General features: G+C 38.8%; 1 protein-coding gene across 1 annotated transcript in view; it reads right to left on the bottom strand.

Moving 5' to 3' along the window:
- Window positions 1–15,103, bottom strand: part of LOC145986022 (thioredoxin-2-like) — a 35,024-nt gene extending 19,921 nt beyond the window's left edge. The window contains exons 1-2 of the mRNA XM_083120194.1: window positions 15,051–15,103; window positions 13,620–13,724 (exon numbers count right to left, since the gene is read on the bottom strand). Of these exons, the coding sequence (XP_082976320.1) occupies window positions 13,620–13,724; window positions 15,051–15,074 (129 nt within the window). The 5' untranslated portion in view covers window positions 15,075–15,103. The remainder of the gene's footprint in view (window positions 1–13,619; window positions 13,725–15,050) is intronic.
- Between the last annotated feature and the right edge of the window lie 763 nt (window positions 15,104–15,866).

Genomic DNA, 15,866 nt, shown 5'->3' with positions numbered 1-15,866 from the left:
ACGTGTGGGTACTTGTACACTGGAACCCGTTTCAATTCCCTTAATCACGAATGTTCCTTTTCGCTCTAAACCATTTCAGTTAAACCCTACCCAAACAAACATTTTACGCCAACAAATCCAGGTGTTGTTGGACCAGGATATCATAGAGGAATGCGCCTCTCCTTACGCATCCCCGTGTTTCCTTGTTGATAAGAAGGACGGCGGTCATCGCCTTGTCTGCAGTTACAAGCATCTTAATCGTCTTATTGCTTATGACAATTTCCCACAAAGCCGCATAGATTTGATTTTCCAACACTTACAAGCTGCTAAAGTATTTTCTTGCTTAGATCTTTGCCAAAGTTTCCATCAACTAAGGCTAGATGAACCTAGCAAGGACTTAACGGCCTTTGTCACCTCATTCGGTCAATACCGGTATACCAGGGTTCCTTTTGGTATTAATCTTGGCACACAATTACTGACTCGTGCGTTGGACAAAATTTTGGGACCCTTTAAATTCAAATTTCTTGTGACATATGCTGACGATGTTTTGATCTTTAGCCCAGATGAAAAGACTCATTTGATTCATCTCAAATTGGTTTTGCAAGCCTTTCGTGACGCTGGACTTACTGTAAACCCCGTAAAATCTAAATGGATGCAAACCGAAGTTAAATACTTAGGATATATTTTACGTGAGGGGCAACTTGTTCTAGACCCCGACCGTATTTCTGCCATTCAAGATATGCCCGCCCCTAGAAATGTTAAAGCTGTTCAACGTGTTTTGGGACTATTGGGATATTATTCGCGTTTTATTCCATCCTATTCCGACCTTACCTCCTTCCTAACTGATAAAAAGAAAAAGGGTCTTCCCTTCACGTGGTCTGACGAAGATCAACAACAATTTGATAATCTCAAAAAGGTTTTTCTCAAACATACGGTTTTAGCCTTGCCCGATTTTTCACGGGAATTTGTTCTGCAATGCGATGCTTCGGGATTGGCTCTTGGCGCTACCCTGAACCAACGTATGCCAGATGGGTCTTTACGTCCTATTGCTTTCGCCTCTCGAAAACGGACAGACCTAGAACGTCGCCAATCTATATATGAGGCTGAATGCTGTGCCATTGTTTACGGGTTCAAAAAGTTTGAAACATATTTAACCGAGAAGCATTTCATTCTTCAGACAGACAACCAAGCACTTTCATGGCTATTACGTCATCCTGAGCAATACGGCAAGTTTGGTCGTTGGTTGCTTTACTTGTCACGCTTTTCTTACTCTGTTGAGCACATTGCTTCCCGTTTGAATCCGGTTGCGGATTGCTTATCACGAATGCATTCCCCTGATGAATTCCAGGTTTCTCCTCAACCCATCACTTCTCTTGCTTGTGCTGCACCCAAATTTCAAATTATCCCTTTTAGTAATTCTGATATCCTTGACCTTCAGCACAAAGACTCAGTTTTATTTCCAATCATTCAGAAACTACAAACGGGTCAATCCTATAAACATTATGCTCTTTATAACGACTTACTTGTCTGGCAACCTCCACGTTCAAAATCTTCATTAGTAGTCGTTCCTCATACCCTACAACATCTTATTTGCCGTTACTATCATGATACCCCCGTGGGCGGTTCCCACTTGGGTGTTCAAAAATCTACCAAGAAAATAATGAATATATTTTGGTGGCCATCGTGTAAACAGGATATCAAGACATATATTAAATCTTGTGATACGTGTCAAAAAGCCAAATTGGCTATACGTAAACCTCCTGGTTTTTTGTCATCAGAAATCATTAAACACCCTTGGCGGCGACTGTACATTGACCTTGTTGGTCCTTTGGTACGTTCATCAAAAGGGCATACTTATATATTGGTGGTTGTTGATGCATTTTCTAAGTGGGTTTCCCTTTATCCTCTTCGGGGTCCCACATCCAACCACATAGTAGAAAAACTTCGGTCTTTGTTTCTGGTGTTCGGAGCGCCATGTGAATTGGTGTCTGACAATGCATCATATTTTCGATCTCGCTATTTCAATTCCTTTTTATTTGAGTCTCGAATCAAACACATCTATACCAGCGCCTACTATCCTAATCCTTCACTCGCAGAACGTTTTATTCGTAATATCAAGGCCTCCCTGATTGCATATCATTCTGACGATCACACTAAATGGGATGTCCATTTGAATGCAATTGCCTTCGCATTCAATACTGCGGTACAGGATAGTATACAAACCACCCCAGCGCAGATTTTGTTTGGAAGAGACATCGATGGCCCTATGAACTTCTTTTGGGAATTTAAATCCGATTCGGAATTGGCTGGTCCTCCTTCCGCAGATCGTGCTAAATGTTGGGCACAAGCCTACCGTCATTTGCAGAAGGCATGGGTGAAACGACGTAATAGATATGATCCTAACAGACAACCTTCCTCATTTAAGGTGGGAGATTTAGTCCTCTATAAAACCTTTCCCCAGAGTAACGCCTTCCACAAGGTTACTGCGAAACTCCAGCAACGTTGGGCAGGTCCTGCTAAGGTTTTTAAGGTTTTGGGCCCCGTAACGGTTCTCTTGGTGGATCCGGAAACTGAAGTTTTCCTCCGGAAGGTCCACATTTCCCATATTAAACCATATTATCTCCGAGAGGAAGCTTCATCAGAAGTGGAGTTATCAGACTCTCACATGGCTTCACTTTTGTACCCTGCCACCCGAGTTCAGAATTTACAACATTCTTCACGTTCTTTCCAATCCTTTTATTGCCATTTTTGTCGTCAATCAGGACATTCTGATTCTCACTGTCGACGTCGCCCTCCTACTACTCGTTCTGCATCTCACGCTCCTGTTCCTCGCAGATAATGCAGATTCTTGTTGGTATTGACTCAGGTTTGAACTTTTCATTGTGTATTTTGGTATTGCAATTATGAGAATTATTGAAGAGGTATTTATTATGTAAAACTTAATTGATGTGTACTAGTTTTTCAATGAGTACTATATTCACATGCTTAATGTTATATATATATATATATATTTTTTTTTTTGTGTGTGTGTATTATATTTGCGCCTTTTTGCCTCTCATTTCATTTCAAGTTGAATCATCACCTTTTTGACAATAATGTGTTACAGTATATCATTTCTTGCGCTATTTTGATATATATATGTATATGCTGGATGTTTCACTGAATCTTTAAATAATTCAATATGTAATTGATGCTCCTAATTCTAAATTTTTATTCCCCTCCCTTAGGTTTCCTCGCCCCTTTCCTATTCCTTTTTTTATCTTCCATTTCTTCTTCTCTTCTAATTCTTCTCTTTTTTTGTTTATTTTCATGTTTTCCGAGGGAACTTGTGTGTTGAGTGTGCCACCCTGGAAATCAACGTTTTGTGCATCAAATCCATCCAAAAATAAGTGAAACCAAAAAGTTATTATTTAGAACTGTTCATTGGATAGTGCGTCGTTTCTGATATTATTTTTCAGAATTCTTTCACCACACAATGTTATTTGGACATCTCTTATGTATCTGTGTCTTACTGTCACTATGATCACATTAGTGTTTGAATTCATATAAATGTTCCCCCCCTTTTTTTTCTTCGACATTATGTTTATACCCATTGTCCGTGGGTAATTAAATTTGTCATATTAACATATTATCTCATGGAGTCATCTCGATTGCAATCGATCTTTTCATGCTTCATTTTCATGGTTATCACGATATCATATTACTATGTACATTAATTGGTGTGTGTAATTTGTTTCCTAATTTATGTCTAGTCAAGATATTATCATATTCTAGTCTTACACATATTGTTTGTGTGTGTTTATGGATATATATTTATTGATGCCTGTTTCTCTCTAGTCACATATTTACGGTTCTTTTATATAGACTATTACTTGTATTGCTGTAGATATGATGCTCCCAGCAGGTGTTATTGATTGTTGCTATAATTTTTGTGCCCTTTACTTAAATTTTGCATATTCTAATTGTTATATACTTGGCATATATTTTTCTTCTGCTACGTGGGGGAGTTTGTGACGTTTTTCCTACGCTTTGCGTAAAAAAAAGTACTACGTAATAATTCCGCGTGGAATAACGTCACAATTCCTCATTCTTCGTACGCCTTGCGTCTCGCTGTTCTTTCTTGATTATATTAGCCCCCGCTAGAGGTCTCCATTGACCTCTCTCTCCGCGCTCGCTTCTCGAGCTGACAAAAAAAAAAAAAGGGCAGTACTCAGTTTCCGACTTGGGAGACCTACGCGAAAGTTGTCAGCGTGACTTGGCATGACGAGGGGAAAAGGGCAGAGAGCATGTTGCTGGTTTAAGTGTGCAAGTCGTCTCGCGGGCGAGACTTTAACTTTATTCTGATAGCGATTGCACATTTCGTTATTGTTGCTCTCTATAAAGTTCCACACGTCAACGCGAGATAGAAGTACCTTTTGGGACGGATCTCATACGCTTGCAAGGAAGTTGCATTTGATTGGAGTGAGAAGTCTAACGAGGGCCAGTTAGATTTCGTCAGTTTTTCCCGCAACGTGCACCCGTATCCTGAGCCATATCCGAGGGACCGATTTGATGGATGTTACCAGATGTTACCCCAATATCCAGATACCAGAAAGCGAAGGAAGACAGAGTTCTGTTTTACTGACCGCCCCTTTGCAGCGTGAACTGGAGGTTGGAACATTTTTGGAAGTGATAAATGGAGGTATGTACAGTGTCGATACGTTCTCTTAGTTCTGCGAAGTCCAAGTCGCGAAAGTGGATTTGAATCCCGTTGGTTTATTACGATTGAGTCAGAACTTAAAAAACGTAAACGAAGGAAGAACGGAGGATGAAAGTTTAAATTATTCTCAATTGCAATTAATGCGTGTGGGCGAATTAATGGGACATTTCTAGTTGGATATTTTGAGATACAAGAATAAAAAATGATGAGACTTGCAACGTTCGTGTAAGATTGAAATTTTGCGAGGCGTACGAATAACATTTCCTGTTCGTCGTCGCGAACCTTTAAATGTTGGAATAATCAATGTTAGGGTGGCACAACATTAAATTAGATTGATGGGAGCATCAAATGTAAAAAAAGGGAAAAGTTGTGTGGATTATTGTGGCAAAAGGATAACAGACCTAAGTAAGCCATTTGTTAATTAATTGAAAAATGCTTGTTTTGGTGTCCAAGTAGATTTTATAATTGGGTACAAAGGAAGGAATTTAATCCAGATTGTAATTTATGTTGTTGTTAACGTCGAAATAGTAGCGCATATTCTTGATACGTCAAATGACGGAGGAAAAGGTTGTAAGAAGGGTTTGTTAAAGTTTCGCCTTGAGAGATTTTCTAAATGCAATTAAATTGGATTTGTTTATGATAAAATGTTTTCTCGCATTGTTGAGAATTGAGATATTGATTGTTTCTTGTTCAGAATTGAATCTAATAAATTCTTGACTCAAGTCTTAAAACTGAATATTGTTACATACGTTTTGTTAACGAACCTTCCTCATAAGAAAGTGAAGCTGCGAAGTTGGTATTGGTAAAAAAGGAAGTTAAGAATTTCATCGGGTAGTATGGACTTTGTAGTTTCCTTATGAGTAGCTAGTGTGCATTTTTGTATTGCAGGATATTTGTGAAAATTGTCAAACCTGAGTGAAATATTCCACGATATTTTGTGAATGCCATTGCCTACTACTTATTTTGCTTGATTTAAAGGTGGGACCAGTACCGAGAATTATATTTTCTTTATTCTTAGGCATAGCCTTGTCATTGGTTCTCTATTGAGACTGAGGTGGCGGTGTTAAAGCGCTGTCCAATGACCTCAACAATTTGTTACTTGTAACTGTTGGCTGTTGCTTACTTTATAGCGCGTACATTAATTGATCCCGGACCTATTTCTTCACGCTTCCCATAAGGCTTTATTGTTCCTTTTTTTGTACGCAGCCAATACGTTACAATAACCACTCAAAGGTTCCCAGAAATATTACCTCCATGCATTTGGAGTTTCTTTTTAACCCGAACCGCGCGCGAAGTAAGGAGACGTTGTCTGGCCATCTTGAGCCGACTCACCGCAGCATTCCGGCTATCACCACCAAGTTTTCGAGTTGTCATTTTATTTCCATTCAGTAAAAATATGAACTTCATGCAGTTTGTTATAATAGAATTGAAATTACTTAAATTTAATAATTGACAATTATTTCCAATGCTGCTGTTGTGAGCAACATTAGTGCTGTCGCAAATACACGTTGTTTTCGTTTACATTACTGTCGACATTAATACTGAAATGAAGATCACCTTTCAGTTTCCAACGTACACATAAATTCATAGACACCATATTAACCTTTGAAAGGCTTTCCAACACGTGACAAAATATGGGGCTTCAAGATAGAAATATGACATGCCTTGCTTGAGTCATTCACGTCTTATCAGTTCACGTGGGCCATAACTCATTTGTTTGTTTGGGTTGCAACTTGAATTTAACCCATGTGCCAGGTTCCCCTTACTTGAGTGAGAGATCTACTTTGGTCTGTTTAGACTTTTTCCCTCTCCCGAAAAAGTGTTTTCAGTTGTGTGAGCTCTCAGTGATTTTTACTTTTTTAAGTGATTTCTGAAGTGTCATATTCGTGCATTACACTCGCGTGTGTAGTGATCGCAATGGATCATAGTAAAAAGGGTAACTGTAACGTTCACAGTATAATATTAATATTAATAATTACATATAATTATCATTATATATTCAAAATATGTAACACCTTCATTGTGAAGGAAGGTCATCAATTCCCGGCGACATGAGCTAGCGCTGTATTGGCAACACTGTGCGGTTTCTCCATAAGCGCCGTTGTGTCTTCTGAACGTGAAAACGACTCTAGCACCGGAGGTAAAGAGTATGTATGCCCAGTCCTTATTAGGCTATTTGCGCATAAGGTGAACTTAAAAGGGAAACTTTACCACGTGTTTCTATAGTGCTGTGCAAGCCCGTAGCCAGAATTTTATTTCGGAGGGGAACGGCGGGAGGAGGCTCATACCTAATCACAAGCCCTCTTCTATAGGCGAAAAAAGGGGGTAAAAGGCCTGAGGATGAATTTCTCTGTACATTACAACTTATTATACAAGATGTTTTATTCTGTTAAGAAAGTAAAATGAATTACCACTATATTTAAGTTAGATATTTATAGAATTTCTGGGGGAGCCTTCAGCCCCCTTCGAGCCCTCCCCCTCCCCGTGGCTACGTGCCTGGTGATATGATGTTGTGACTGGACCTCCCCGATGGCGTAGTGGTAACGTCGTCGCTTTGTAATCAAGTGGTCCCGGGTTAGATACCCGGTGGAGGCACATAGTGGTTGGGATACCACTTTAACCTGTCCCGATTAGCCAACCTGTGCATAAAGTGGACTTAAAACAAAAACTGAAACTCAGACTCGATATCGTGACTAGAAGTATCGTGCCGGACCCTGTGGCCGAGTAGTTAACACATCGCGCTGCGAAGCCAAGGGTCCCGGGTTCGAATCCCGGTCGGGCTTGGTTGTTTGTGAATGTCCATTCATCAATTTCATCATTTCATCACTCATCCCCATCTTCGCAAATTAGCCAAGAGGCACAAAACGCGAAGTAAAATATACTAAAACAATCAATCAATAGAAGTATCGATTAAGGTGAATGTCTATAAGATATTACACATAAAATACTATATGCAATATTGATATCCCACGTCACTGATGAGATCTGTGAAGCATATAACTATTACTTGCAGTAAATTTAGGGGTAAACTAGAAGTGGCAATCGGATATTAACTAAGAACTTGCAACATGATATTTCCTGATAATAAATACGTAAATCCAGGAGTGTGACCATGCATGGGTGGCATAGGCGTTCGCACGAGAGGGGGGGGGGGTCAATGCCCCCCCTAACCATGGGCGTCCGCAGATTTTTTCCACTGAGGGACAAGCAAAGTATTTCTCCATGGGGCATACTACCACGAGGATAGTGTTTCCCGCTTAAAAAACACTTCTTGAATTTGAAATTATCGGATGCCTGCATCCCCATTATAATAATTAATGTTAATTATTATGACTGAAATCAAATTATACTTGTGAAAATGTACTTTTAGGTTGACATTCGGTTTCTAAGGGGAGATGTGGCCATCCTTGCCCCCCCTTCCAGACGTCCATGCCCTTATATTATTAGATTTTCACCTAGAAATTTAGGATAGAGGAATCTTATCGGAGTTATTAAACTACCGGGTGTTCCGTTCAAATCTCCCTAATTTCAATAAATTACTGTGAACGAAGTACGATGAATTGTGAAATAACTGTAACACCAAATGAAAGGCCAGATCTTCAAGTTTTGTTTTCATGACTTGAAGTTGTCCGTTTGCTCACTACGCAGCGCCACGGTCGCATAAATAGAAATGGCGACTGTTCAACAACGCGCGCAGGCAGTGGTGTGGTATGCTGAGACAAAATCTGTGATTGCAACGCAACGAAATTTCAGACGAGTGTACGCAAGGTACATAGAGATTAGGTAAAGCCATCCGAAGATTGCCGATCTTGCACGAACGCGTGACGTCACCGGAGAAGCAGTGAGCTCGGCTGAAGCAGGCGGCACCTAGCATTTATATGGGAGATTCAGAGAGCGAAAGTATATTATTACTTTTAGGATAGGGGAAATATTAATTGTCATCCTCCAAGATGGTATGGAGGCATCCTTTTAATGATTAGTAACATAATTGAAAACGCGCTACTTTTAAAAGGGGGCAAAGTACATGTTTAAAAATGTATTTTGAAAGTCCATATTCCTGAAACTTTCTGACCGATGCGGTACAAAGAAAGTTGCGTGTTCTCCTTAAGAATTTCGTCATTTTACAAATTGTAATATAATTTTAACAAAAACGTTGCATGCTAAAGAAGAATGAAAGAGTTTTAAAAATAATTGATTAATAGACTTAGTTTATTTTACTTCGCTTATCTGTCACCTAATCGCAAAGATGAGGATGCGTGATGATATGATGAAATTGAAGAAAGGAAAGTAGACCCATGCCCGGGCGGGGATTCGAACCTGGGGGCCCTTGGCATCGTAAAGCGTTGTGCTAACCACTTCGCCACGGAGGTCAGCATTACAAGGAAATAAACAGAAAATGGCATATATGTTTTAATATGCGATAAACATTTGCGAGGAGGTTATTGAAGTAAAAAATAATTATACAAGATGTTGTGATTAAAATTATTAATATATCTGAAATGTCGAGAGTTGACCTTGCAGTCTCTAAATGTACTTTTAGGGTTACGCAAAACCTTTACTCAAAATTGGTAGTGTAAATTTATAAGTTATTAAAATTTAAAACTTATTCCTGTTCGAAAAAAGAACTGCCAAGTCAAATTAATATTTCGTATAAATGCATATATTTTTCTTTCATGAGGCCAAGAGAGTATTTGGAGGGGACGGTGGTAGGGGAAGGCTATAGCCCCGGATCTCGATCTGCAAAGGGGCTTCCAGTGGGAAAACATTGCTATGAAATAGTCCAGAAGAAGGGGCGAAATATTTTTTTTAAAAATAGCTCAAGAATACAAAGATATAAGTGGACATTTGACAAGCTTAGTCTAAAACTTACAACTGACATCGTACGCGCGCGTGTGTGTGTGTGTGTGGGGGGGGGTGGCTACGTGAGGTAACACAGTGGAATATGATTCACAATACTAAAATTAAAATAAATATGTGGGAACAATAGGAATCAAAATATGTTGTAGCTAGTGACGGCGCAATAGTAAAGATGGAGGGGTAAATCATATTTTCCCGGGGCAATCATGTTTATTATTCCGTTACATACGACACAAAAATGCATATTTTGTCTAAAAGAGCATTCATTCATTTACTTATTTTTGTCGTTTTACTGGGAGCGATAAGAGAGAGAGAGAGAGAGAAATTGTCGAACGAGAATAGGGGGCGTTACTGCCTCCCCCCTGTAGTGTGGGCACTGCCTATTGCTATGCTGGAGAAGAATGCACCAATTAATACACTATTAAATAAAACAGATACTTTTAAAACATTTAATAAAATTATTTGTGAACTATGATTTAAATTTAGAGAGAGCACATTTAATTTGGATGAGTTAACTTCTGAAGCCTGACATTTCCGAGCCTTCTTCCGGTGTAACTGCACTGCCCTTTGAGCCCTAGCTGCTATGTTCAGGTGGCGGAACGAGCAGAATACTAATTAAAACAAATATGTGACAAATATATATATATATATATATATATATATATATATATATATATATATATATATATATATATATATATATATATATATATATATATATATATATATATATATATAACAACGTGTTGAAGCTATTGACGGCGCCAAAGAAAAGACAGAAGAGAAACGTGGAGAGTGCAGTGATATTTTACGGGAAGCAGCAGGCACGTATCCAGGGATTCCTTTCGGGGGGGAGGCTGATCACCATTTTTATAAGGGGTATCACAATTGTATGTTTAAGGCCAGTGGTGGCAATTGGGTTCCAAAATGTGTGGGGGGGGGGGTGGACAAGGAGACAAGCATTAAGAGGACATAGTGTGATAGTGTGGAGGCAAAAGAATGGGGAGCAACTATCTCCTAAATCGTCGCCACTGTTTAAGGCTGTCATTTTAATCAGAACGTGAAATCGGGACATTTTCTACCACTCAACTCCTCTGTTTCCATGCATTAACATTGTGTGTCGGAACCATCTCAGTATGTGTGTTTGTCCATTTCTTCTCATCAGGCATCAAAACATCTATGTACCAGAAGTATTTTTACCAAGGTGTTACACATGCACGGAATGCACAATCCACTCGACAACGCGAGATTCAAACTGTGTGCTGGGAACTGGACGCAGACAGTTCACGAATATTTCTCTCTCATTCGAGCCTGAACACCACTAATGTGTCTTGTCCTCCCATGTTTGCAGCTCTTATAAAAGCCGAAACCCACCAAATTGTTCATATTCAGGCCTAAGCACTCGCAAGTGTTCAAAATTGTCTGTTGAGTGTGTGTCGAACCCAGTAGCCTTAAACAAAAGTATTTTTTTTATGCCATGAAATTATCGGACTACATACTCAAAATTTGGTCCTGGCACAACCAAATCATCACTCAAAACTTTGATTTTCGTTGATCTGTGTAGCTCCAATGCCCAGCCAGATACTGCCGAAATATTCACTTTAGAGAGAGAGACCTTCGATCTCTTCGTCTTTCGACCCGAACTACTCGTAGCACTACTCGAAGTTCAGCTGTCGTCAATGTCTTTATCTTTGGGACCGAACTGGAACTAGTAGTAGACTTCGTTACTTTACGGTATTTAGTCCATTTCATTTTCGAATCACTAGAACTTATAAAGCAACCAATGGACACTGACTGATCACTAATCGACTGTATGAATTGTCACACTTACCTCTGAAGTCTCAACCTATTCTGTTGTACAGATCAACCGTGAAATTGAAGCCGCGTATTAATATCCTCATTATATTCTAGAACGTTCCGCAGATAAAACGGTTCGTAAATATTGCCAGTAGTTCGACTCCTTCTCTTGTTCAAGAACGTTCCCTCTCGCGCTTTCCAGAGATTAAAAAATTACAATGAATCCGAATCGCCCTACGTGTGGCGCTACCTTTGTTGTGCAGCTTGGAAATGCTGACAGGTCTCTACATAGAGTTCAAGTTCGCTACGACAACACCGAAAGCGTAAGAAAAGTTTACGTGCAATATTATCAACAGCAGGATTATAGAACATTCTCCGTCTAGCCTTGATAAGTATTTCTCTCCTAAAATTATCCTCACATTATTCAAGAAGACAACAACCTAATTTTATCTAGTGTAAACTGAAAAAATTCCTGGTGGGGGGGGGGCACGAGTTATGATCCCCACCTTGGATACGCCGTATAAACAATAACGGGGTTATAGAACATTCTCCGTCTTGCCTCAATAATGATTTATCTCCTTAAATTATCGTCACTATTGAAGAAGTCAAAAACCTAATTTCATCAGTGTAAACTGAAAAATTTCCTTGGGGAGCGGGGGAGGGGGCCTCGAGCCACCTGATCTTTACCTTGGATACGCGCTATTAACAATAACAGGCTTATAGAACATTCTCCGTCTTGCCTAGATAATTATCTCTCAAATTATCACCATACGTATTATTCAAGAAACCAAAAACCTAATTTAATCTAGCGTAAACTGAAAATTTTCTAAAGGGGGGTTTGAGCCCCCTGATTCCCACCTTGGATACGAGCTGTTACCAATAACAGGGTTATGGAATATTCTCAGTCTTGCCTCGATAATTACTCCTTAAATTAACGTCACATTATTTTATTTGACACCACAAGAAACAAAAAATCTCATTTTATCTAGTGAAAACCGAAAACTTTTGGGGGGCTCGAGCCCCCTAAGCCCCTCCTTGGAAACGTGCCTGCGAAGCAGTCACGTTTATTACACCATTACATTTATATACAATATTAAAAAGTTCTGCTTTTAGATCTCGCACAATGCCTTTTTCACAAAAATGGGCAATCCCGCATTTTTTTTCAGTCAAGCTGTGATATTTTAGATTTATTCCGTTAGTTTTCTGATAATAGTTTTCACAGCATCCCATAGCATTTAGGCATGATTTCAGTTGACAAGAACAAAACATAGAGCAAAAATAAATTCAACGCGCTTAAGTTAACACTCCCTTACATTGGAAGCCTGGAGAGAGCAAAACAGGGGTTCCTTCGTAACACGATTTCTTGAAAACCATTTTACACATTTGAATCAACTTTGTGATAAATCGATTAGAAAGGATGAATCTTAACAGTAAAAGTTGTAACTTTTCCACTGCTACTATATTTTTGAAGATATTCGTTGTCAAATATCTCAATATTTGCATAAGGAACCAGCCTTTTCTGTGCCGAGTGTTTCGATGATGACGTCATGCATTCACGGACAACTGCGCATACGATCTGCGCCGCCGAACGAGAACCCCCTGGAGTGTACGGAGGAGTTGCACCTGATGCTAAATCAATTAGGCTGCGGTTTAGTAAGTTTCTAACAACCGGCAGTGTGCTAAAACAATCTGGTGGAGCTCGCCGTCGTGTGTCGGAGGAAAAGGTGAAATAAATTCGAGCGGGGTTTCCATACCAAATTCTTTGCGACGCGGCTTATCATCTGACTTCAATTGTTGCACAATCTGCACTTAATACGGATACAACCGAAGCCGCTTGTGCAGAACTCCATGCATTGTTGTTGGAGGCACATTGAATTGCCTAGATGCCTGGAGGATGCATTTACTTGGGTTTCTCTAAATGAAGTATTTTCAAGCCAATGAGAATTCAAAGCAACTACGGGAAAGAGGGTGCAGTGGCGCAACAACAGGGGGCATTGGCCCCCATCCTTGGACAGAAATCAATTTTAGGGGGCAAACATGGAAGTAAAGACTAGCAGAATCTAAGAGTAGCAGGTCAAAAGGATACTCAAGATGGGATTAGTTTAGTTTTCACAGAGCTGCAATTGACCCCTCGATTTCAAATTTCTCCATTTTCGCACACACTGCTACATACATAATAATTATTGATCATTTGGGGAGAATTCCAGAATGGTACTGTTTCAGATATAACGTTTCGGTTGCAACCATTAATTTGGAGTAATCGTTTTATTTAAAGTAACACACTTACAACCACTTCTGGTCCTATAATTTTGCACGGACTGCACTCAGGAGCATAGAACTCAACGACCACAAGTCTATCTCTCGCTTCTTTCAACCTTCTCTCCATGTCAGCCTTCAAACAAAGAAATACAACAAATATTTCATTTTTTTTAACTACAGTGCATGGCTCTTAGATAGTAAATAAAAACCAGCGCCAAACAGTCAAACAAACACTCTCGCCAGGATGGGGAGTCTTTATTGTAAGAACGAAGATAAACAATTAGCTTTAACTTCAAATATGATATCTAATTTATTTATATTAATAAAAAGCAAAATTAAACGAAAACATAGTAAAACAATCTCAACTATTTTGCAATTTTTTGACATTTTTTACCAGTTGGTAATGGAATTAGCTTTGCCACTTTATAGATATCTGATATATTAATACATAGCTACAAGTAACAAATGGATTCCTTTGTTCATATATTTAATATATATATAGTAATTTACTTCTGTATGCAATAACATATATGTATATCATATAATAATTAATATGTAAATATATACACGTGTGTGTGTGTGTGTGTGTGTGTGTGTGTGTGTGTGTGTGTGTGGGGGTGTGTGTGTGTGTGTGAATTAAGATCTCCACCTCCACCAGTCTTCAACATCCTGCCATCAAGGACCCTCTAAACGTTTCTATCCATGGTCTGCAACCCAAGTCTTCGTGATGTAATTATTCTAATAATACCAGGGGATGAATATAGGTTAGGCATGTCAGTATTATGTAACCATTTCCCCTCACCTCTTCATTTATCTCTTTACGTATAAATATTTTCTTAAACATTTTTATATTCAGAACATCTTAATTTCTGTCCCTTTCAGTGCAAGGGGCTACGTTTCATATTGATTTATTGACATATTAATTTACTTTATTTTACTCCGTCTTTGTGACACTTCTGATCGCGAAGATGAGGATGAGTGATGATGGGATGAAATTGATGCTGCCACACACACAAAGAGCACCTATGACAAGGCCATAATCCGAATCCGGGACCCCTTGTGTTGTTAGTGCGATGTGCTAACCACTCCGGCACGGAAGTCGGCTCGTTTCGCATCCATATAAAACTATGCATAATTATTGTTTTCTATATTTTAACATTTAGATTCTTTGATATTAAAGGAGAGGATATAAGTTCATGAAAAGAGAAGGAACATTAATATTCTAAAATAAGTCTACTTGTAATATATTTTAATTTTAATACGATTGTGCTATTAATATTAATATATTACAGTATATGTTTATGTTTACATCTATATACATGAAGGCTGCCTTCTACAATAGCAGACTTTTGAAAATCATAGTTTAATTGTCCTCCAATCTCAACTGATTTTTTAACATAATAATACAGGAATTCAATTTGAAAAGTTTTCTATTAATAATTTATGACAATTTACTTACCACACTTTCTATAATGTACTGCATCCTACTGCATCATTGGACGATGATAATTTCATGTTAACAACAACTCAACAATATTTTATTGGACTTACAGCTTTACAGGTGGCTGTTTATGCCCAGCATACATAATTTCATGTTCTATTAGCAGCAACATTAAGATTTATTTAGTAAAGATTGACTTCTGCTTTCATTGGCTTACATAAAAACACCATTCTAGCATAGATGAATAGCAAAAATTTTAAAGGAATACGTAGCTTTTATACGTTTATACTCAGTGTGCGGATTAACGAGGGGGCGCATGCCTTGGATTTCCCCCTCACAAAACATTTTATCCTCGGCATAACAAAATTATTTTTATCCCTGCCAGGGATGTTTCTATCCCCCTTAAAGTAATTGAAAACATATGGAATACCATTTCTTAACTATGGAACACACACAATTAAAAATCATCCTCGCCCAGTCGTCTAAAATTTCCTGTGGAAAAGTATGCAGCCTTGTGTATTAAAGAAGGGCTCCATTTTGCAACTGATCAACCTCACCTAGCCGAGACAACAGCAGGCTGTATTCCACTCAAGTTTTCATGGTATAGTGCTGATATTGTACATGTATTAAATGTTCATAAGAAACTTGTAGGTTAGATGGCTAAGTTTGAACTTGGCAATAGAAATTTGGTCAAGTTTAGTTCGATAGCCTTTTGTGTGTGGGGGCTGTATATTGTTTCTAAAATGCATGTTTGAGTTTGAGTTGATGTTTTAAGTCCACTTTATGCACATTAAGGCTAATCGGGACTGGACCTAAGGTTTAGAGTGGGATCCG

The sequence above is a fragment of the Lepisma saccharinum genome, chromosome 3, assembly GCF_977018435.1.
Source record: "Lepisma saccharinum chromosome 3, izLepSacc3.1, whole genome shotgun sequence".
Classification (NCBI taxonomy): Eukaryota; Metazoa; Arthropoda; class Insecta; order Zygentoma; family Lepismatidae; genus Lepisma; species Lepisma saccharinum.
This window is presented reverse-complemented; position numbering and strand designations above follow the sequence as displayed.